The sequence below is a fragment of the Mya arenaria genome, chromosome 3, assembly GCF_026914265.1.
Source record: "Mya arenaria isolate MELC-2E11 chromosome 3, ASM2691426v1".
NCBI classification, from domain to species: domain Eukaryota; kingdom Metazoa; phylum Mollusca; class Bivalvia; order Myida; family Myidae; genus Mya; species Mya arenaria.
This window is the reverse complement of record NC_069124.1, coordinates 8,065,212-8,088,456: the sequence shown is the minus strand read 5'-3', so window position 1 is coordinate 8,088,456 and position 23,245 is coordinate 8,065,212. Positions and strand designations below refer to the sequence as shown.

Sequence of the window (23,245 nt, the reverse complement as noted above, 5' to 3'; positions counted from 1 at the left end):
GCTCTGAGAGGTCAAAGGCCGTATGGCTACATTTCGTGTTCGCTCCATATCTCTTGAACCGCTTAATGGATTTTGGAAAAAAAAGTTCAGTATATTGAGACGATGTGCATGTTACAACCAGCTCGGTTCATGGTCAATGTCACAGGTCAAAGATCATATGACAATATTTCGTGTCTGCTCCACATCTCTTGAGCCGCTTTCGAATTAACTGTCCACAAATGTTCATCATACTGAGACGATGTCCTCAAAAACAACCGTTAAGTTATTGTATGTCTATAAGATACACTTTTATTAATTGTTCCATAATCGTTCAAACATTCTGCAATACCAATTATTACTATTATGCTTGGGTATTTGCTGGTTTGTCTTATTCTGGTGTGGCTATAAGATGGGCTTTTTTAAATGCCGAATAATCTTTCAGACGTACTGCAAATACAATACCAAATATAACTAGTATGCTGTGGTTGGGGATTCGAAGACAGTCACCCAATCAATTTTGCTTGCAACAACAGGTTTTAAGTCTTTAGTATGATGCCATTTTCTTATTGTTGCAAAGGTTTCCACGTTGCATGTTTGAACATCCGACATTGTTTACCCAAATTTGATAAAATCAAATATCATCCAACGTCTTCGCACAAATCTGTTGATGAACTTGCGTTTTGTAAAACAGTTTTGAAAGTACGCAAAGATAAAACGTATAAAAGCGTAGGTATCTTGCTGCACATGGAAGGGAACGACTCGAATCTGAACCGGTTGAAGCTATGAGGATTGAAGTATTTTTTTTTGTAAAACAAAATCATTTCGTTTAATGCGTTTCATTTACCGCCTTCCAAAATATAGGAGACATAAATTAAAGTCACTGCATTGCATGATGGTTCTATTTAATACGAAATATAGCAGCTAATTGAACTTCATACAATAATTCAAACGTCTGAAATGATTGGACATAACTTGACCGTTGTTTTTATATTAAAAAACTGATGTCCCCACCCCCCACACACACCCACCCACCCACAATCCTTGACCTTGAACCGAGCTGGTTGTAACATACTCTCTGCACATCGTCTCAATATGGACATGAAATACTGTATAGTCATATTATAGTCATATGACCTTTGATTTTTAAGTGTGAACTTGACCTCGAACATGACAGTTCCTCTTTATTTTTATTAATGGTGATTGCGGTCATCTTGAATTTTGGTGGCCATCTTGGACGAAATTGAGGTGGGTGCCTAGGTGTTCTTTTTTACCAAACATGCAAAAGTATCATTCGGTAAAGTTTGATAATGATAACCTTAAGTTCATCCGTCCATCCTTAATCATTAAGATTCGTTTTGTTGTGGATCTTAGTCTTATATGCATAAATCACAAAAAAAACACGAGCTTTACATGCAGATGACCCCAGTCGTCCGTTCGTCAAGGAGCACAAGACAACTTATACCTTGGCTTGTTAACTTATCATAAGATTGTATTGTAAGTCTTTAAGATTCCTGGCCAGTTACTGGAACAGTAACAGTTTTCAACATATTATTATGACGCCAATGTCCAACGTCAATGTGGCTGCCATGCATGGAATACATGCCCTTGGGAGAAGCAGTGATTGCGAATACGATTTCAATCGAAGTTTCACCTTCATCATCAATAATATACATTCTCATTCATCAGAGGTTTGATAATGATAAATCTGTGGTACGTATAGCATCATCACTCTTGTGAACGAGAACGATAATATAAAGCTTTAGACACAATACGGAGGCAAACTGGGCACGATCTACAAACACTTTAAGAACTATTGAACTGTCTGATCAATTAAGATTAATAGAAATTATTCGATTATTGTATTTCTCTGAATGCCATGACACCAAGATATACTATCTCTTCAACCTTCACATGGGACAATATATAAACGTATTTGTTGTTGACTTTAAATCTAACTGAAGGCTTCTCCTAGTAATTACAGTCATTTACTTTGAACGATCGGGTAGTTCGTTGGTTAAGCTAAAATTGTCATTATTTTCGTGTCCCTCGGCTATGGTTGGGCTTATTTTGCTCTCTTCATTTGTTAGTTTATTCTTTTAATTGAAGTCATACGAACTAAGTTTTCCATATGACTGTTAAGTTGAAAATGGATTTATTTGTGATATTGGCTTTTATTTTGTGCCTTCACCAAAGTAAGTTTAATACATAATTAATTATAAAATATTTAATAAATGTTATAAACCCTTTCAAATGTCTTAGTTTTATTGACATCAATTTGATACCAAATAAATATCAATGAAACTAAGACAAGATACATAGATATTACAAAATATTGGTGTCACTAGCAGCAGTACTATTACTCCTACTACTTCTAAAAGTAGTAGTAGTAGTAGTAGCAGTAGCAGTAGCAGCAGCAGTAGCAGTAGAAGAAGGAAACCTATTATTATTATTAATCTTATTATTATTATTATTATTATTATTATTATTATTATTATTATTATTATTATTATTATTATTAATTTCATAAGATTAAATAAATGGAACCTCGAAACTCATATCTTTCAAACATATCTCATCAAGCACCGTCAGGGGCGGTTTCCAACCAGACGCTTGCAAAGGGAATTTTCGATTCTTTGCTGACTGATTATGACGTCAGCCTCATTCCCCTGTGCACTTCCGGAGACAGGGTCACGCTAAACATTGACATTGCCCTACGACAAATAATGGAGCTGGTATGTCCACGGATGTTTTTCTCTTCTAAAGTCATCCTCTGTTTTACAGTTTATTAAGCTAGGTTCCGATAAATGCTTGCAATACCTTCAAAGGTGCTGTCTACGGTATTATATATATATATTATATATATATATATATATATATATATATATATATGATAGCCTGATATGTGTTTGATTGTTTTCAGAATGAACGAGAACAGATTTTGACCATAAACGTTTGGCTGAGGATGGTAGGTTTTTTATTTTATTTAAAATATAACAAATACGTGTTTTGGGCCTTCACAGATTGCAAAATACGCATTTCCGTCCGATTTCTGTTGAAACAAAGAGCAACTATACAAACTGTAATAACTGTATATATTCGTATATGTTATACATTTAAAATAATACCAAATACCCAGGCATCAAAATTTACCATTAAGGCTTACGGAGCTTTCAGAAAACCAGCTTACATGTAAATGTTGAATCGAATCTACGCGTCCATCCGGAGTATTTAATTATTGCTGTGATACGATTTCTGTTCAAATGCTGTTACAATGGTTCATGAATCATGAGAGAAGTGTTTGACAACAGTACCGTTAACAATTGTATAATACTTTATCTAATGATTCATAGATATGCTCAACATTACACCTTAGGTCAGTATTCATGAACACGTGTATAGACTCATCCTCAACCTCAGCCTCAGTCTATGCAGTCCAGTCGGTCAATTGATTTAAATGGATTTCAGTTCATTCATAAATAATAACACATGGTTATATACATATAATCCAATGGATTACTTTGACCACCTCGGACACACCTCGGACAACTGACCAGGCGCAACGAAGTGTCAGTTTGATCACCTCTGACACACCTCGGACAACTGGCCAGGCGCAGCGAAGCGTCAGTTTGACCACCTCTTTGACACCTCGGACAAGTGGCCAGGCGGAACGAAACGTCAGTTTGACCACCTCGGACACACCTCGGACAACTGGCCAGGCGGAACGAAGCGTCAGTTTGACCACCTCTGACACACCTCGGACAACTGGCCAGGCGGAACGAAACGTCAATTTGACCACCTCTGACACACCTCGGACAACTGGCCAGGCGGAACGAAGCGTCAGTTTGACCACCTCTGACACACCTCGGACAACTGGCCAGGCGAAACGAAGCGTCATGAGCTCAAATTTAATTTACAAAGACCTTTATTCTACCGACCTAAAACCGAAAATGTCAAAATCAAGTTTTATACCATAGTGATATAAACACCTGAAATACTGTCGAAAATAAACAAGAACAGGTTTTATTTCAATCTTGAAAACAAGCGAAACGCTTTATTTCGCAGTCGTTTGAATGGCCCTGAGACATGTATAGCGTTTATTGTGTGTTAAATCATCGCCTTTCAAATAGTTGGGTCTAATAACCGTCCGGTTCATCCTGAAACCATATATCAACAAATAAGACTTTGTTATTAATATTTGTGCATTGCATAATCGGTATTCGTTGTCTTGAATGTAACTGACGTGTATCTTATGGCGACAATATTTTCCCCTCTATTACGTACAACAACTTTAATTTGGCAAATTGAATTCAATTCATTATTAGTCCGGCAGCCAAATGGGATATTTTGACTGAACCTTGCATCGCAGTGTATAGAAAATGTGTTTAGCTTTTTAAGTAGTTTAGACCACCTAGTTAAGGAATCCGTTTGATGGCCTCACATACCCCGTGGGGAAATCGAAATATTCAAGATGGCGTCCAAATTTTACCAAAATCAACAATTGACTAGTAAATTTGTATTAATGCATTAATTATTGTGCAAAACTATACCATTATGTATTTTTATTGCAAACCGATCAATTCTAAAATATTTCATATCATAATTAGGCTATCATGGCGTCCAAAATGGCCGCCAAAACAAAGAAAATTGACAATTGAGTTAGGATACAAATACCATCAATTGTTATAGATATGTATCTCATTTTTACATAACAATGTATTTTTGCAATATAGGTATCACAAATGACATTATATAATTACATATTAACCAAGATGGCGTCCAATATGGCCGCCAAAATAAGCATTTATTAACACAGACGAAATGAAACGAGCACAACCGTTTACATATATGTATAAAAAAAAAACAACAACAAAAAAACATTTTATTTATTCCAATTTTCTTCTGAAGAAGTACTACTGAGAGAAGTATTTGTAAGTGGAATTATAGACAGCATGGGTAACCTCAAGACAAATTCTTGCAGAGCTGTAATCTAGAAGTAGAATATGAAAACTGTGGATAACTGTGTTATAAAACCAGTGCCGATCATGATGCTTTACATCATAGCTGAAAAAGAAACTGACTAGGGTATTAATTTAGCAGATATTAAATCTATGATCCCCTACTTCTTTGCAGCAGGACACGTGCATTACGCTTTGTATTGCCGCTGCTATTTACGATCTATGAAGTCAATGCCCGGTTCATGTAGGGAAATATTTCGGAAAGAGGAGCATGTGATGCGTCACATTCTTGGAGTTTGGAACGGCATTTCGAGTGATATGTTCATTGAGACAACATTTATGAGATACTGGTGTGGAAAACAAGACATTATTGGTATTACATTGAATCCGACACTACCAAGATATGGTCGCTTGATCTACACATTTGTAGCAGGTTGGAGGCAGAAGCCTTGCAAATAGTGATCAAGTAAAGCCATATAATGATAAACCCAAAGAGGAAATGAAGGCAAGACTACTGAGTGACTGCAACGATCATAGATCACTGCAGAGAGCGATAAATGACTGTATAAATCCATTGGACCCGTCGAATTACCCTGATGAAATCATCAACTTAGTTACAGGTCAGATAGCACCAGAAACTGTAAATGTTGATCAAGCTGTTTAAATTGGAATCGAACAAAAGAAGGAATTTAAAAATGGTTGGCCAGGGAGTTTCAATGTCAAGATGAGTCGCAAGATCAGGGCCCGTATTCACTAACGTCTTGAGTCTGAGTTTGAGGCTCAGGCTCAAAAAACTGAATTCTTAAATGTTTGAAAATATCTATAATATAACTAATTTTGACAACAGATTTGTGCCTGATTGTAGAACAGATTATTTGTAACTGATACAACACTTTTGACAATATATACTCATGTAATAGCATTTTTATAACATCATTAAATGTTCGATTTTCTGAGCCTGAGTCTCTAACTAACAGACACAGGACGTAAGTGAATACGGGCCAAGATCACAAGCTGAAACAAGCTGAGATGGTGATACGAAGGTCTTTGAAACAGAATTAATTTTCACATGAATGATCGGCCTTCAAGCGAGCTCACGTGACTTTGATGTGAAAGGTTGCTGACCTATGAGTTGTCCCATGTTCCAACAGCGATGTTTTGAATGTGACTTGCCAAATCCAAATCTGTGCTGAAAAAGTCTTTGCTAGTTCAGGTGTCAGCACGTCCTGCAACAAATCAAGTAACATCGATAATTAATCAATTATAGATGGCTACTTATCTTCGCCAGGTACAGGCAATACGGCACAGAAACTGAAACACGGGAAAAGCAGAGGATCACATACTTAGCGCGTACATGGGTTGTCATCTGCAATGCAAATTCCTCCTCTGAAAGAGATCATGTCGGTAGCAACATTTCATTTCCTTGACTTGTGAGTGCTTATTATTTGTTATTGGAGATGAAGATTCACAAATTGAAGTGACACAAACTGTAATAATTGCGCGTCATGATATGCACAACACACATAAAGAAGCTGACAACATTGTTGCCCATCACATTGTTGGTATAGCAAAGTAAACGATGGAGGCATTTTGAAAATTTCAGACGATACCGATGTTTTGAACTTCTTCTTCACCATTACCTGGAACAAAACATCACAAACAAAGTTCATATGGAATCACCAGTGAAAGACAGATTATTGATATATATAACAGCCACAGTCAACAAATACAAACGTAGTTTCCAGATTTACTTGCAGCACACGCACTATCAGGATCAGATACTACTACTTGCTGCTACGGCATAGGCAAATGCATAGTATTGAAGGTACTGAAATCAAAGAAAGTATCACTCGTGTGTAATTGAGATGAAACATCGACAGTCAACCGAGGATCAACTCGTTTCATTTCGCAACGGCAGTTGTTGACGACGACATGTCACAGGTTCTACAGAAGGTATTCAGTTCTAAGGTTAGGAAAGCGACATCGTGTGCATCAAAGCTTCCTTCTCTACCCCCAACGACAGAGGCATTTTATGACAATGTCAAGCGAGCACATTTTCAAGCGTGTGTTTTGAATTGTGCAGTTAAATCAGACCAACCAAACCTGGACCCGTTTGAATATGGTTGGGGGAAAAAGGACACGCGATCTTTGGTCCCAATAATGCTACGAAAACAAATTTCATTGTCCTCATATGATGTGCTTAAAATGATAAACTGTTCATGAGAGACAAATACTCAGTGCAACACTCTTGCTGCCGTTGCAACAATGCGCATATGTTTTGAGCAATATTTAGTAAATGCCAAGCATAAGAAAATTGGTACAATGGGCAAACAAAACGAATATATAAATCGTTGAATTAACAAACTAACTTCTCTATTTAAGTTAGAACTGATGTAGTAATTGTTTTAAAGCTATTAATACATTCCATTAACTATACTGTAATTTTAAATACAGAAAAATACCATTGTTTTTATACATTTGTAAACGGTTGTGCCCGTTTTATTTAGTCTGTGTTAATTTATGCTTATTTTGGCGGCCATATTGTACGCCATCTTGGTTAATATGTGTCTTTATAATGTTGTTTGTGATAACTATAAATGCATAAATACATTGTTATGTTAAAACGAGATGCATGTGTATAAAAATTGATGGTATTTGCAACAAAACCTCACTTTGACAATTGCCAATTATTTTAGTTTGGCGGCCATTTAAGACGCCATGATGGCCTAAACATGGTATGAAATATTTAAGAATTGATCGGTTTAAAATAAAAAAAATACATTATGGTATAGTTTTTCATAGGAATTAAATCATTAAAACAAAATTACGAGTTAACTGTTGATTTGGGTTAAATTCGGCGGCCATCTTGGACGCCATCTTGAATATCTCGATTTCCCCAAGGGTCGCGCGAGACCATCAAACGGATTCCTTAGCTGGAGGGTCAGAGCTACTTAAAAAAACAAAAACATTTTCTATACACTCCGATGCAAGGTACTCGACTTCCGCTGCCGGACTATATATTTTTATGTCCTCCATGTAGGGAATATGCATACGTTATAACAAACACATTTAATATTGAAATATAAATTCGTTCTTGTGCATGATCTACACTAATGCCTTGAGTTCTGTTACTTCCAAAATACCAAACATTGTTGCCACCCTAATATGGCGTTACAGTGTGCGCTACAAATAACACGCAAAAGACATTCTTATGATTATATCCATTATTAGAATACAACCTACTTTTTCAGCAAGTGGAATCACATAGAGAATCATTAAGTCTATGCTTAATCATTAAGAATTTCAACTTTCGCGGATGTCCCAGTACCACTTAAAGTCTCAGAGAATGTTTAATTAAGCCCCGAGGTTCACACCATGCTTTAATAAACAGAAATGGATGGGAAATACCAAGAGAATCCCTAACTCGACCCCTGACACACTATATATGATTATGAGGTAGATAAGTGGGCGGAGCATAACGCTTTGCCAAAAAGATCCTGAGCAGTTGCCGGACTCTGTTTGAGGTTTTAGACTGGAGAAACACATAAGCAATACCGAACATTTGCAAAAGCAATTTCACAGGAAGAAAATTAAGCTCCTGTTTCTTTAATAAATCTAATGCAAGCATTTTTTAATGAATAAAAAATAGTGAAAGATCGCCGATTGAATGTTTCAATACATATTTAAACCAATTACTTCTTAGTTAAAAAACGGAAATCATTAGTATATAAGTCAACATAGAATTATGAGCATTAAGAAGTCACGCGATATGATAATTTCGTAATGACGATGTGCACGCTAAATTTAGATTATATTTTTTTTTTTGCATTTTTTTTTTGCGATAAATGAATATTATTTACCATCCTGGGGGTTAAAAAATGTCAAAAATGTTAAGAGAAAATGTTTATGTATACATACAAACACATAAGTTTACATGTCACTAAAACATACTGGGACTTTAAAGGTCGGCATTTTGCCACTCATTAATTAAAATCTACGCTACGCTCACTGTGCCCATTCTTTATCATTAAGTTTTTACTTCGTGTTATCTACTTAAATCTTGTATAGACATACATTTTAAAATATATACTTGTAATATCATAAATTACGTAGATTTACATACATGGGCCAAATGTTTGAAACGTATTTAATGCTACTGTCAAGATAATGTTTCATGAAGTGTAGCCATGGACTTTAAATTTATTACCAAAATTGCCAACATGTGACTGTTCTTTTGTGAACAATTTCAATTCCAATCCTGAATAACATCAATGTCATCACTATAAGTACACTTTTGGAGCAGTAATTAATACCTTTATCATAAAAATTATGCTATACGATACCGTTTATCCAATGCATTGAACCCGCTATAAATGTAAAAGAACGTAATTCGAATAATCCAACGTACGTCGTCACCCTATTAACCGAGGAAATTGCGACAAAAATGAGAAAAAGAATAATCTCCAATTAAAGTCTAAGACATAATTTGATTCATTCGATCCTCGGCATCTCTCATTAATAAATATCAAGAATATACAAGCCGCTTGAAGCGCCGATTTAAAAAGGATTAAAATTTAATGTTAACTAAATTAATCATTAATATTTCCGTTATCAAAAAGTCGGCTATATGCTTAAATGTCGACACTTTTACAAAGGGATATATTATATTTTGACAGACTAGAACTTCGTGTTTAAAAAGAAATTAATAATTGAAAAATGGAATTGTTGCCAATCCATGTGTATATCAGCTTTGATGTAATCAAATGTAAATTGAAAAACGTATCAATGTGATGGTTGGGTGAAGTTTGCAAAACATACGACATTCGTCATTTAACAGATGCTGGCACGAAAATCGACATTCAAGAAATGATTGACGTGTGTTTTATGTCGAGCCAGCACGACTTTCATAAACCTTGAATGTCCAACATTCATTTGTTGAATGTCGTTTCAGCATGACATTCATCTTTTAAATGTCTTATTTCGAATGTGGTGTGTTTAGCTTACTTCACACAGCTCAAGTTGATACGTTATGACATAAAATGTATTGAATAAAAAGGAAGAGTAGAAAAGGGCCTCAGGAATCTGTTCTTGGTTCTCTTGGTGTGCAGGCGGGGATCATATCTACTGCACGACGGTAATCAGATAATCTATAACGGCATACGCCATCAGTCAGGAGGTTAATATAAAGGCTTAATACAACCATTTATTGACGTCTTTATTCGTAAATGTAAACAATTCCACTACTTAAAACAGAGCGTTGGACTTAAATAAAAACATCATATTTTACATTGAGAAAATAATTCTTTTATGTACCTTTCCTGTCAGCGTTGGAACGATTGTCGTCTGCAGTGGGACCCGACGTCTTACAACAACCTCACGTATGTCATGATGACGTACGGTGACGTATGGACACCTGGCGTCACTCTCTATGATAGGTACGCATTAAGTGCTTTCCTATTAAGTCAAAATTGATAGTTGATGGGCCTTTAAATACATAGGTTAAATGTTTGACATGTGCACTTGTATAAATATATATTGACTTTGACATGCTATATACTTAGAACATTTCTAAGAACCATTGTGATTGTAATATATACAGTATACATGCAAAATGTTTTACAAATAACCATCAATTAAAATGCAAAATTGCTACTAGCATGGCTTACATTTGTCTATATTCAGAAACTGCCATAAGCCTATAATTACAACTTTCAGCAGGTGCGAGTAAATGCTTAAATCCTATTGGATAAAACAACCCATGTGACATTCATTCATTTCTCCATGAAGCAGTCATGTATGCAAATCAGCTTATTAATATTCATAACCGGACTACTTTCTATTAACAACCTATGACGTCACGTCATTTTTTTTTATAATAAATGACAATAAATTGATTGCGGAGAACTGGAAGCTGAAAGTTCGTCTGCAGTACAGAGTAAACCCGGCGGATGATCTGTCAGATTTCGACTTGTTTAAAGATTTTGGTAGTTTTGAGTTGTTTGTGCCGGAATTGAGTGAGGAAACTGTTGCTGTTCCTGAGATTTCTCCAGAAATTGAAGAACCGGTGAACATTTCATTTGATGATTTCAAATAAAAATGAAAGTGAAAATGGAAGCTAAAAGGACTGTACACCAGACTGGCACCAAAAAAAGTTTTTTTCTGTAACGAATCTCAGGACAATTATTTAATAAAATGTTTTACTCTTTGATATCATAATTGTAAAAAAAAATGAAAATAAAAATCGAGTCGGGGACCTGGTTCGAACCGGAGTTGCCAAAATTGCAGTCCAGTGTTGTATCCACTGTGCTACGAAGGCTTACTCTAAACAATTGAAATATTTAACTATGTACCTAACTTGGTAATATCACGTGATAGCATTGACTGGCCAATCACGCATAAGGAATGAATTCTACTAGGTAGACACACCTAGTTAAGTTTTTTAATGGAAAAATACCAAACAACTGCGAAAAATAAATTAAATGTAAACTATATGGTACTTCATTTATTATGTTTCAATGCATTGTACACATCGATACCAAGTTTATGTCAGTTTTAGACAAAAACTTTTTTCTCTATTTCGTCATAAGATCTAGGTCAACAGCGTAATAAAAGTAATGACATGCCAACATTTCATGAATATAAACAACAGGGCAGTAGGTTTCATGGTAAAGATATTGTCTTAGGCAAGGAATAATGGAAGATACATTTCATGGTTTAAAAAAGTCGCCTTTACGTAAATATCTTACCTGAAAAGTGCTGTTAATCCGCTTCGAAATGTAAAAAAAGGTGGAGACGACAGCCATAACTTGTATCATTGTAACTAAATTAAGCTCCACGTGTTTCCAAGACGATATTGAGCGTTTTTGTTGGTAATAAACTGGTTTCGGTTTTATATCGGTTTCACGAACTGTGTAGTTGTTGTTGTAACAGTTTCAAACAAAACCAAAACAGTTTCATTCGTTTTTTAACGAAAACCGAAACCGGTTTTTGAAACTTCCGAAACCCCTATCGGATGCGGTTTCATCGGTTTGTTCCATCCGAAAACTAGTTTACTTCGAAAACAACATGGCGGATAGTGATCAACCTCGTTTGTTTCAACTCATTTTTTTAATAACAATGCCGTACAATGGGCAAATGAGCTAAATGAAAAGGGTTAAATTAGTAATTGTGTAGCTCAGTAGCTACAGTAGCTCCGCTATGTGAAAATGTACACAAAACCATGCATTTGTTACTTCAAGCAAAACTATCAAAACCGGTTTCGTAACTGCTGAAACAATTGAAACCAAAACTGAAACTGGTTTGGTATCAACAAAAACGCCCATTGTATTCACACGCGTGGTCAGGCTACAAACTACTTTGAATTATCGAGTGATGAATTGCGGTTCTTGGATAATAGCAAAATAAAAAATGATCTTTTATTTTTATTGTTTTAATTATAAGTATTGAACATTATTTTTCTGCGTTTCATTGATGCGTTTCCTTCGGTGTTTATGCCAATTAGGTGTATTGTTTCCGACACTTCATACATCAATGAAACGCAAGAAAATAATGTTCAATTCTTAAGTACACCTGTCAGTATCAAAAACAGATAAGAATACAACCTACATTTACAGTCAATGAAATTGCAGATAGGCAATCATTAAGTACTAGGCTTAATCATTAAGAATTTCAATTTTCGCGGGTGTTTAAAGGTCCGCCCACTGCCGCTCGTCCGATACACAATCCATGTGTCAGATTTTGCGTTGATAATGTGTCAGCCAAAGAGGTTGTATTCTAAGTTTGTTAGAAAGCCTGAATTAAAATCTTAATGACTAAAAAGGGCCCGTTTGCTACGCTCACTCCACCCATTCTTAAATTTAATAAGATTTAATTTCATGCCATCCAATTATTAATACCTAATGTCGTAGTGTGCATACATTCTTGAATATTTGGTCAAAGGTCAAGTACATTACAATTCAGTCGAATACTATCAATCACATACCATCATTGTAAGAAAGTAACCATAAAGCGAGATGTCTTTCTTCTTTTTCTGTTCTTCTTATTTCAAGCGCGGCAGAGGAAGTCATGTTTCCCGGTAGAGAAGATTACCGCGCGTACGTTTCTAGTTCCGGTGACGTCACATATAACTTTCCGACAGTCACCAAGAGTATCTGCCAGGTTAATGTGAAATATTTCCCGTTCGACACCCAGGAGTGCAGCCTGCAGTTCGGTTCCTGGTCGTACCACGGTCTTGACCTTGACTTTGTCAATCGAAACTCTGCAGGTTAGACTTAATGGATTTGACATATATGCACTTTTATAACACATGAGACAGTCTCCGCTGATGAAAAGATAGCGTAAAAAGGATCTCTAGTTTAAATAGATTTTATGATCAATTAGTCTGAAAAGTGGCAGAATATGACATTCCATTAACTTCCTTATACAGAAAGAGGCAACAAGACACTCTTTTTGTTGAAATCATTTGTATGAGTAAACAAAATATTTTTAGAATTGTAATATAACTGCAGTTAGGAATTTGATACGTTCAACGGCCACCAAGTCTTTTTATGAGAGTTATTTCTAGTTTACCTTAAAAAAAAATTCGTCTTTGTTGTAAAACCTTGAGATTTGGACAATTGCGCATCCGTTTAAGAAACCGAATGTTGAAGTCTAGTTTGAATCTACGCACAATGTAATTTAATGCAACACTGTAATTTGATTCGTTAATGGGGAAATAGTAAATTAACACGTTCGAAATGATTTCATTATTAAAGTATACCTGCTATTTGATTTATATTGACAAACGCATCAAATCAAATTGATATGCTGGTTTCTGCCCTGAAAACGGACTCGAGAGTAATTCTATAAGCTTAGCTTTCGTCACAATCGAGCTAAAATAAATTTGTATATACTAAATTGATATAGCTCTTTAAAATTTAATTACATGTGATATTCTGCAATAGAAAGTGGAGTATACTGTATATACTTCAATATCTTTTCATACCTGACTATCCAAACAATACATGTAAACACACACACACACACACACGCACACACGCACGAACGCACGCACGCGCGCACACACACACACACACACACACACACAATTTTATTTGGTGGCTGCTTTCTGCCATTTTCGCGGCAAAAGAGCGAAAATGTAATAATGCAAAAAAACAACAGCATCGCTACATGAGCCAGGGCAAAAATGTAATATTGCGACAGTGCTCCAAGTGAAGGAGCAAAAATGCGCCAAATAATGAATGCGCATTTTCGCCCCGTCTCTTGGGTCATTGTCGGATTTCGCCAACCTACTCGGCCCATTGTCGCAATATCTCCTTTTCACGTTCTCGTCAAGCCACTTGGCGCATAGGCGCATTGTCGCCCTTTCATTGCAAACACACGAAACCGCAGGAATCCAATATCGTATCCATTTGCAAATCATCAGACGTAAATAATAATATATATTGTTAGTTCTTTCTTTTGACTTCTTTCATGAAACCAGTAGGTGAGACACTTGAATAGTTTTATTACACTTTGCATGCTCGCACTTTTAAGTGAAATACGCGGCATAAGGATGCGAAGTTGGCGGCCTGGCGGCCAAGCGGCTTAAAATTGTTTTCTATTTTCAAAGTATTTTTGTGAGGACTGCTAGATCAACCTTTTGAAGAAAAATGCTGATAATCACTACAGGATGTTAATTTATGCAAACAAACCCTCAATTTGTGTTTGTTTCCGAAGAAAAGGCATCAACATATGATGTGAAATAGAAAACAATTACAGGCCGCTAGGCTGTTAGGCCGGTAAGACGCCAACTTCACGCCGCTAAATCGCCAGGCCGCTAACTTCACGCCGCTAGGCAGCCAGCTGCCCTTACTTCACGCCGCAACATCGCCAGAACGCGATCGTCACGCCGCTTGGCAGCCAGCTGCGCTTACTTCACGCCGCTACATCGCCAGACCGCTAACTTCACGCCGCTAGGCAGCCAGCTGCGCTTACTTCACGTACATTTCTTTCAAATATAATATTGAGTTATATCGTATTTCTAGAATATCAATATTCGTTTTTCACTGTGTAATGTTAAGCAGTTAAAAACGTAGTTAAAAAATTCGCCTGTACGCCTGGTCGCTTCCTATATTTTGTAGAACTGTCAAAGATCTCGATTTTATGACTTTTTCAAGTACAATTGAAAACCATTTTGAAGTTTTGGTGAAAGTCGAATCTTCGACGAACTTGGACCGGAAGCGTGCTGTGGCACATATTGCCTTGCAATGAAACTCGATTCTCATTGGTACACAAACAAACAATTGTTTCAACTAAACATGATGAGGTTTTTGACGTTCGAAAGAACAGATAAAGCCTGAATAGGACTGCGCTTCCTGTGTTTTTTGTTTCAGTGCATTTTCTTCTTTGCTTGTTAAAAACATGTATGTGACAAAAGAATGCTCGCGATGCGGCAGTATGTGATACACATGTGCTCGTAGTGCGGCAGTATGTGATACACATGTGCTCGTAATGGGGTAGAATGCGATACAAGTGTGCTCCAGGTGCGACAGTATGTGATATATGTGTGCTCGTTGAGCGGCAGTATGTGATATATGTGTGCTCGTGGTAGGCAGTATGTGATACACGTGTGCTCGTGGTGCGGCAGTAGTTGATACAAGTGTGCTCGTGGTGGGGCAGTATGTGATACAAGTGTGCTCGTGGTGCGGCAGTATGTGATAAATGTGTGCTCGTGGTGCGGCAGTATGTGATACATGTGTGTTCGTGGTGCCGCAGTATGTGATACAAGTGTGCTCGTGGTGCGGCAGTATGTGATACATGTGTGTTCGTGGTGCCGCAGTATGTGATACAAGTGTGCTCGTGGTGCGGCAGTATGAGATACACGTGTGTTCGTGGTGCCGCAGTATGTGATACAAGTGTGCTCGTGGTGCGGCAGTATGTGATACATGTGTGTTCGTGGTGCGGCAGTATGTGATACACGTGTGTTCGTGGTGCTGGTACCAGCATGGTTCCATCGTGCTCGTGGTCAAGGTACCAGTACGTGATACACGTGTACTCCAAGTGCGGCAGTTTGTGATACAAGTCTACGCCTGCTGCGGCAGTGTGTGATACACGTGTACTCCTGGTCCGGCAGTATGTGATACAAGTGTGCTCGAGGTGCGGAAGTATGTGATACAAGTGTGCTTGTGGAAGGGCAGTATGTGATACATGTGTGCTCGAGGTGCGGCATTATGTGATACATGTGTGCTCGTGGTGGGGCAGTATGTGATACAAGTGTGCTCGAGGTGCGGCAGTATGTGATACAAGTGTGCTCGTGGTGGGGCAGTATGTGATACACGTGTGCTCGAGGTGCGGCAGTACGTGATACATGTGTGCTCGAGGTGCGGCAGTATGTGATACAAGTGTGCTCGTGGTGGGGCAGTATGTGATACATGTGTGCTCGAGGTGCGGCAGTATGTGATACAAGTGTGCTCGTGGTGGGGCAGTACGTGATACATGTGTGCTCGTGGTGGGGCAGTATGTGATACAAGTGTGCTCGTGGTGGGGCAGTATGTGATACATGTGTGCTCGAGGTGCGGCAGTATGTGATACAAGTGTGCTCGTGATGGGGCAGTATGTGATACAAGTGTGCTCGTGGTGGGGCAGTATGTGATACATGTGTGCTCGAGGTGCGGCAGTATGTAATACATGTGTGCTCGTGGTGCGGCAGTATGTGATACAAGTGTGCTCGTGGTGCGGCAGTATGTGATACATGTGTGCTCGAGGTGGGGCAGTATGTGATACATGTGTGCTCGTGGTGGGGCAGTATGTGATACATGTGTGCTCGAGGTGCGGCAGTATGTGATACAAGTGTGCTCGTGGTGCGGCAGTATGTGATACAAGTGTGCTCGTGGTGGGGCAGTATGTGATACATGTGTGCTCGTGGTGGGGCAGTATGTGATACATGTGTGCTCGAGGTGCGGCAGTATGTGATACATGTGTGCTCGAGGTGCGGCATTATGTGATACAAGTGTGCTCGTGGTGGGGCAGTACGTGATACATGTGTGCTCGTGGTGGGGCAGTATGTGATACAAGTGTGCTCGTGGTGGGGCAGTATGTGATACATGTGTGCTCGTGGTGCGGCAGTATGAGATACACGTGTGCTCGAGGTGCGGCATTATGTGATACAAGTGTGCTCGTGGTGGGGCAGTACGTGATACATGTGTGCTCGTGGTGGGGCAGTATGTGATACAAGTGTGCTCGTGGTGGGGCAGTATGTGATACATGTGTGCTCGAGGTGCGGCAGTATGTGATACACGTGTGCTCGAGGTGCGGCATTATGTGATACAAGTGTGCTCGTGGTGGGGCAGTATGTGATACATGTGTGCTCGTGGTGCGGCAGTATGTGATACATGTGTGCTCGAGGTGCGGCATTATGTGATACAAGTGTGCTCGTGGTGGGGCAGTATGTAATACATGTGTGCTCGTGGTGGGGCAGTATGTGATACATGTGTGCTCGTGGTGCGGCAGTATGAGATACACGTGTACTCGAGGTGTGGCATTATGTGATACAAGTGTGCTCGTGGTGGGGCAGTATGTGATACATGTGTGCTCGTGGTGCGGCAGTATGTGATACAAGTGTGCTCGTGGTGCGGCAGTATGTGATACACATTGCTCGAGGATGGGCTTTATGTCATACATGTGTGCTCGTGGTGCGACAGTATGTAATACACATGTGCTCGTGGTGCGACAGAATGTGATACAATTGTGCTCATGGTGGGGCAGTATGTGATACAATTGTGCTCATGGTGGGGCAGTATGTGATACAATTGTACTCATGGTGGGGCAGTAGTTGATACAATTGTACTCATGGTGGGGCAGTAGTTGATACAATTGTACTCATGGTGGGGCAGTAGTTGATACAATTGTACTCATGGTGGGGTAGTATGTGATACATGTGTGCTCGTGGTACGAAAGTATGTTATATACGTGTGCTCGTGTTGCGGCAGTAGCTGATACATGTGTGCTCCTGGTCCGGCAGTATGTGATACAAGTGTATTCGTGGTAGGGCAGTATGTGATACAAGTGTATTCGTGATAGGGCAGTATATGATACAAGTGTATTCGTGATAGGGCAGTATGTGATACAAGTGTATTCGTGATAGGGCAGTATGTGATACAAGTGTATTCGTGGTGGTGCAGTATGTGATACTCGTGTGCTCGTGGTGCGGCAGTATGTGACACAAGTGTGTTCGTGGTAGGGCAGTATGTGATACAAGTGTATTCGTGATAGGGCAGTATGTGATACAAGTGTATTCGTGATAGGGCAGTATGTGATACAAGTGTATTCGTGGTGGTGCAGTATGTGATACAAGTGTATTCGTGGTGGTGCAGTATGTGATACTCGTGTGCTCGTGTTGCGGCAGTAGCTGATACATGTGTGCTCCTGGTCCGGCAGTATGTGATACAAGTGTATTCGTGATAGGGCAGTATGTGATACAAGTGTATTCGTGATAGGGCAGTATGTGATACAAGTGTATTCGTGATAGGGCAGTATGTGATACAAGTGTATTCGTGATAGGGCAGTATGTGATACAAGTGTATTCGTGGTGGTGCAGTATGTGATACTCGTGTGCTCGTGGTGCGGCAGTATGTGACACAAGTGTGTTCGTGGTAGGGCAGTATGTGATACACGTGTGCTCGTGGTATGGCAGAATGTGATACAAGTTTGTTCGTGTTGGGGCATTATGTGATACAAGTGTGCTCGAAGTGCGGCAGTAATGTTATACAGTGTGCTTGAAGTGCGGCAGTAATGTTATACAGTGTGCTCGAGTGCGGCAGTAATGTTATACAGTGTGCTCGAAGTGCGGCAGTAATGTTATACAGTGTGCTCGAAGTGCGGCAGTAATGTTATACAGTGTGCTCGAAGTGCGGCAGTAATGTTATACAGTGTGCTCGAAGTGCGGCAGTAATGTTATACAGTGTGCTCGAAGTGCGGCAGTAATGTTATACAGTGTGCTCGAGTGCGGCAGTAATGTTATACAGTGTGCTCGAAGTGCGGCAGTAATGTTATACAGTGTGCTCGAAGTGCGACAGTAATGTTATACAGTGTGCTCGAAGTGCGTCAGTAATGCTATACAGTGTGCTCGAAGTGCGTCAGTAATGTTATACAGTGTGCTCGAAGTGCGGCAGTAATGTTATACAGTGTGCTTGTGGTGCGGGTTTCCTTCAACATTCAGGGTCGTTTTCTTAGTGTTCTTTTTGGTTTAAGCTTCTCGTTATTTTACACTTCATAGACCTTAGATTTTACCAGATTGTTTATATCGATTATACTCAATATGTTCACCCTGATATGTTTTTTTGAAATACTATGAATAATAATAAAAATCTTCAATAACATATATTATGTGCTTTTATATTAATTATCGGTGTGTTTTAACACATTCGTCACAAAATTCCAAAAACACGTGATCACTATTTCTATATTCTTTTATGTTTATAAAAACAGCCATTTTGAATGTCGTTGGTTTAGCTAAACTTCACAGTACCTATAACAAAATAATTACTACAAAAGCCGGTATTGCCAAATCAACGTCTGTTTTCTTTTCTCTGTAAACTAGACTGGTCATCAATATTTTTGTCTTGATGTGTATGTTCGCCTATGCATGGGAACTGTATAAATGACGTTCGATCCCCATTTCCTTCAGGTGACCTTGACACTTACATCGAGAACACAGAGTGGTCCGTCTTGCGAATCCCCGTCGAGCGCCACGTTGTTTACTACAACTGCTGCTCGGAACCATACCCGGATGTGACGTTTACGATCGTGATGAAGCGCCGTCCTGCCTTCTATCTCCTCACAATGATGTTTCCGTGCATGCTTACTTCCTGTGTGGCGGCCCTAGCGTTCCTTCTTCCGGTGGAAAGTGGCGAAAAGGTGTCCCTGGAAATCACCGTTCTCCTGTCCCTCGCGGTCTTCCTCCTCCTGGTGTCAGAGTCACTTCCGCCTTCCTCGGATGACTTTCCCATCATAGGTTTGTCAAAGTTTTGTTCGAAAACCATCTGTAAAATGATGTATTTGTAGTGGTTTGATCTGGACTTGTTAAGTGGGTACGTGGTATTGATGCCCCATGTTGCCTTTACATACTCCAGTGGTCAAATAGAAATGTAGCTGGTGTATATTTAAATTGTAGGTCGGTCGGCCAGCTGTATTTTACCTTAGATATACATGTTTAGAGTTTTTAGACTATATATCTGAAAATTAATTCCACCTTTTGCATGTTTTTCGAAACATATGGATGTCACCAACTGCATGGACGAAGTATAATATTGACATTGTTGTCGTCGAGGCTCTGTCTGATATTTTTAATACGGGCTTGTGATACTGAAATTTTATATTATTATATTCGATTTCAGGTTCGTACTTCGCGAGTTCGATGGTGCTGGTGTCGCTGTCTCTCCTGCAGACCGCCATCGTCCTTAACGTTTTCTACCGTGGAACCAATGGCCGTCGAGTGCCCAGGTACAGTTCTGATAGGGCCTTCGTTTTCAATTACCATCGCCTTATAAGGTTTGGCATAATACAGGCGAGCGTTAGCTGTTTAAAACTATATGTAGATACTAATACTGGTTAAAAACAGCAACTACATGTAGTTATATACAACTTGTATTAATTAGTATTTGGGCTATACTGCACATTTAAATGATGAAATACATGTACATGTGTAGTTTATTAACAGTAAAAAGTGCATACATATTGACTAAATAAACAATTTGGCCAACTTTGACCAAAGCAAATACTTATCACCTTTTTTTTTATAAAAGTGGCCTTAGTAGCGTTTCGACGTACCGGTAACTCTTGTTTAACTGTTGAGCGTTTGTTCGAATGAGTTACTCATGTGTGTATATATATCAATTACTATAATCAATCAAATTAAATGTCGTCATATTCATACGATAACTCAGTGTATGTGCTAGTTTTATTATCCCTCGCTGTGTCCCTTGACAGTAATTCTTGGTTTATTATAGTGTTCCATAACCTTCTCTCTTCAGATGGGCGAAGGTCGTGTTCCACCAGTACATTGGCCGTGTCCTGTGTATTCCGTCTTCCAAAGTTGGCGTTGATGATACCCCTATGCATGAGGTATAGTGTTATTTAGGTTGTATGGTTTAGTGTGCAAAAAAGCAGCAAAAAAGAACATGCAGACAAACGAACAGAAACTCAAAACTATGACGAGCTTCTAAGAAATTAGTTAATTAACTATAAGGGATATCAATGTGTTAGCTGCCGTCGATAGATACACGTTTCCTTAATTGATACTACCAGCGTAACCCCGTATATGAATAACATTAAAGTATACCTTTGCCACTATTTGTCAAGGAGCATAGCTGACCCCTAGTTGGATTGTATGCTTTGATTATTTCTTGGACACTAGGTCAAAGGGAATAACTGTAGTCGTTTTCTCCACATCGGCGGTGGCTGCGCTTTGCAGAACGCGTGTAATACCTTAAAGCAGAAGACTAGCACACGTATTTCAGCTCGTTGCTCGCACATCAAAACATATTTAATATCTTTGGAAAAGGTCATGTACTTAAGTAGCTTAGCGTTATTTATCAAATAACATCACAGCGAACACTGTATCTCCCTTAATTGACATTATACTAGTAGCGGGGTACTACCTTGTTTTAAGTGGACTGTTTTATTCTAATTTTAGTTATACACACCTCCGACGGACTTTAGATAATCATCACTCACATGTTTATATGCCAATTTGGGATTCCTGGAATACCTGTAACATGCTAGACCTTAAACTTGCAATTCTTATCTGTTCTAGATTGTAAATCATGAACGCCATCCACCAGAAAAGCGTTCAAATGTTGAACAAGATGACAACAGATTGGATGACACAAATGAAATAAAACTCACGAACAATCACATAACCATGGATAACAATAGCCCAATGATCAAAAGAAATTGCGTTCTACCAGGTTTCGTTCGTAGCAAAAATGTTGATGGGCAAATGGATGGAACATTAAATCTGAAAGAGAGATGTTTGAGGAGAATTGTCAGTCATTTGGAACATGACCAAAGTAAGGAAGACGTTGGATCAGAGTGGAGAGATATTTCAAATGTCTTGGACCGACTATTCCTGGTGTTATACATGCTGGTAATGGTTATTACAACACTTTCATTTCTGTTGCAAGCTATGTGAATCTTGTTATGATTACTGAAGCGCAATTGAAGCCTGTCCTATTATGGTGTGTTTTGGTAAAACACTAACGACAATCAAACAAAGAAATGCTTGAAAATACTTATAATTTCCATCAATTTGAACTTTCTAGTGTTTTCATCAATGTGGAATGGCGTGTGTTTCACCAATACAGTTTTTTTCATCACCAATATAATTATCTCGTTTCTTTCATCAAGGAAGGAATCATCTACTTTCCTTCACCAACGATGGAATTAGCTTCTTTCTCTCATCAACGATGGGATTACCTGTTTCAAATTTCTGTCACCAACTTTGGAAACATATAGTTTCTTTCGTTGAGGTCTCTTGTAACAATGATGTTACTTTATCGTTTCTGTCATCAACGATTGATGCTTATACCATAATGAGTGTTGGACTACACCTTTCTCATCTGCAATGGACATCTTTCAAAAGACTGTAAGAATGTTAACAAATTATTCTTATTCCTCAAATTTTCGTTGATCAATCCATTTCGGACGCATTTCCATGTATATGTAACAACAGGTACCCTCAAACCGTAGTAAAAGACGAAAAAAAATATCCAGTGCTACAGAATTGACCAAAGGAACGTAAGAACACTTGAGCACGAAGTTCTCAAGGTGAGCTCTCCAGCGTCCGTCGTCCGGCGTCAACATTTTAAAACTTCTCTGAAACCCAATGGGCCAGACCCATGATATTTGGTATGCAGTCTCATTACTGGTCTTTAACCAAGAATGTTCAAATGATGCCCTTTGATCAAATATGACCCAGCCCCAGGTGTCACAAGTTTTTATATACTTAAATGTTAAAATGTTTGAAAATCTTCTTCTCTGAAACCGCAAGGCACATATTCTTGATATTTGGTATGCAGCCTCATGTAGTGATCCTTTACCGAAATTGTTCAAACTATGTCCCTGTGCTGAAAAATGGCCCAGCCCAAAGTGTCTCTCGTTTCCTTTATACTTAAATAGAAAACAATTAAATATCCTTATGTATATACGTATATTGATATAGTAACTATATATGAGCGTATATATTCCAACAAATTTGCATGTTTTTATATCAACTAATTAGAATATCTTGTTTTACTGTATACATGTTTGATATACGTTTTACTATCATTAAT

General features: G+C 38.5%; 1 protein-coding gene across 1 annotated transcript; it reads left to right on the top strand.

Annotated features, from left to right (window-relative positions):
- Nucleotides 1-1,969: 1,969 nt before the first annotated feature.
- LOC128228269 (neuronal acetylcholine receptor subunit alpha-10-like) lies at nucleotides 1,970-23,245 on the top strand. The gene is made up of 10 exons (XM_052939468.1): nucleotides 1,970-2,171; nucleotides 2,560-2,711; nucleotides 2,900-2,944; nucleotides 10,260-10,369; nucleotides 12,983-13,197; nucleotides 19,600-19,926; nucleotides 20,309-20,414; nucleotides 20,945-21,035; nucleotides 21,727-22,059; nucleotides 22,320-23,245. The coding sequence occupies exons 1-10, from the start codon at nucleotides 2,108-2,110 to the stop codon at nucleotides 22,425-22,427; spliced, it is 1,551 nt and encodes a 516-aa protein (XP_052795428.1). The 5' UTR covers nucleotides 1,970-2,107; the 3' UTR covers nucleotides 22,428-23,245.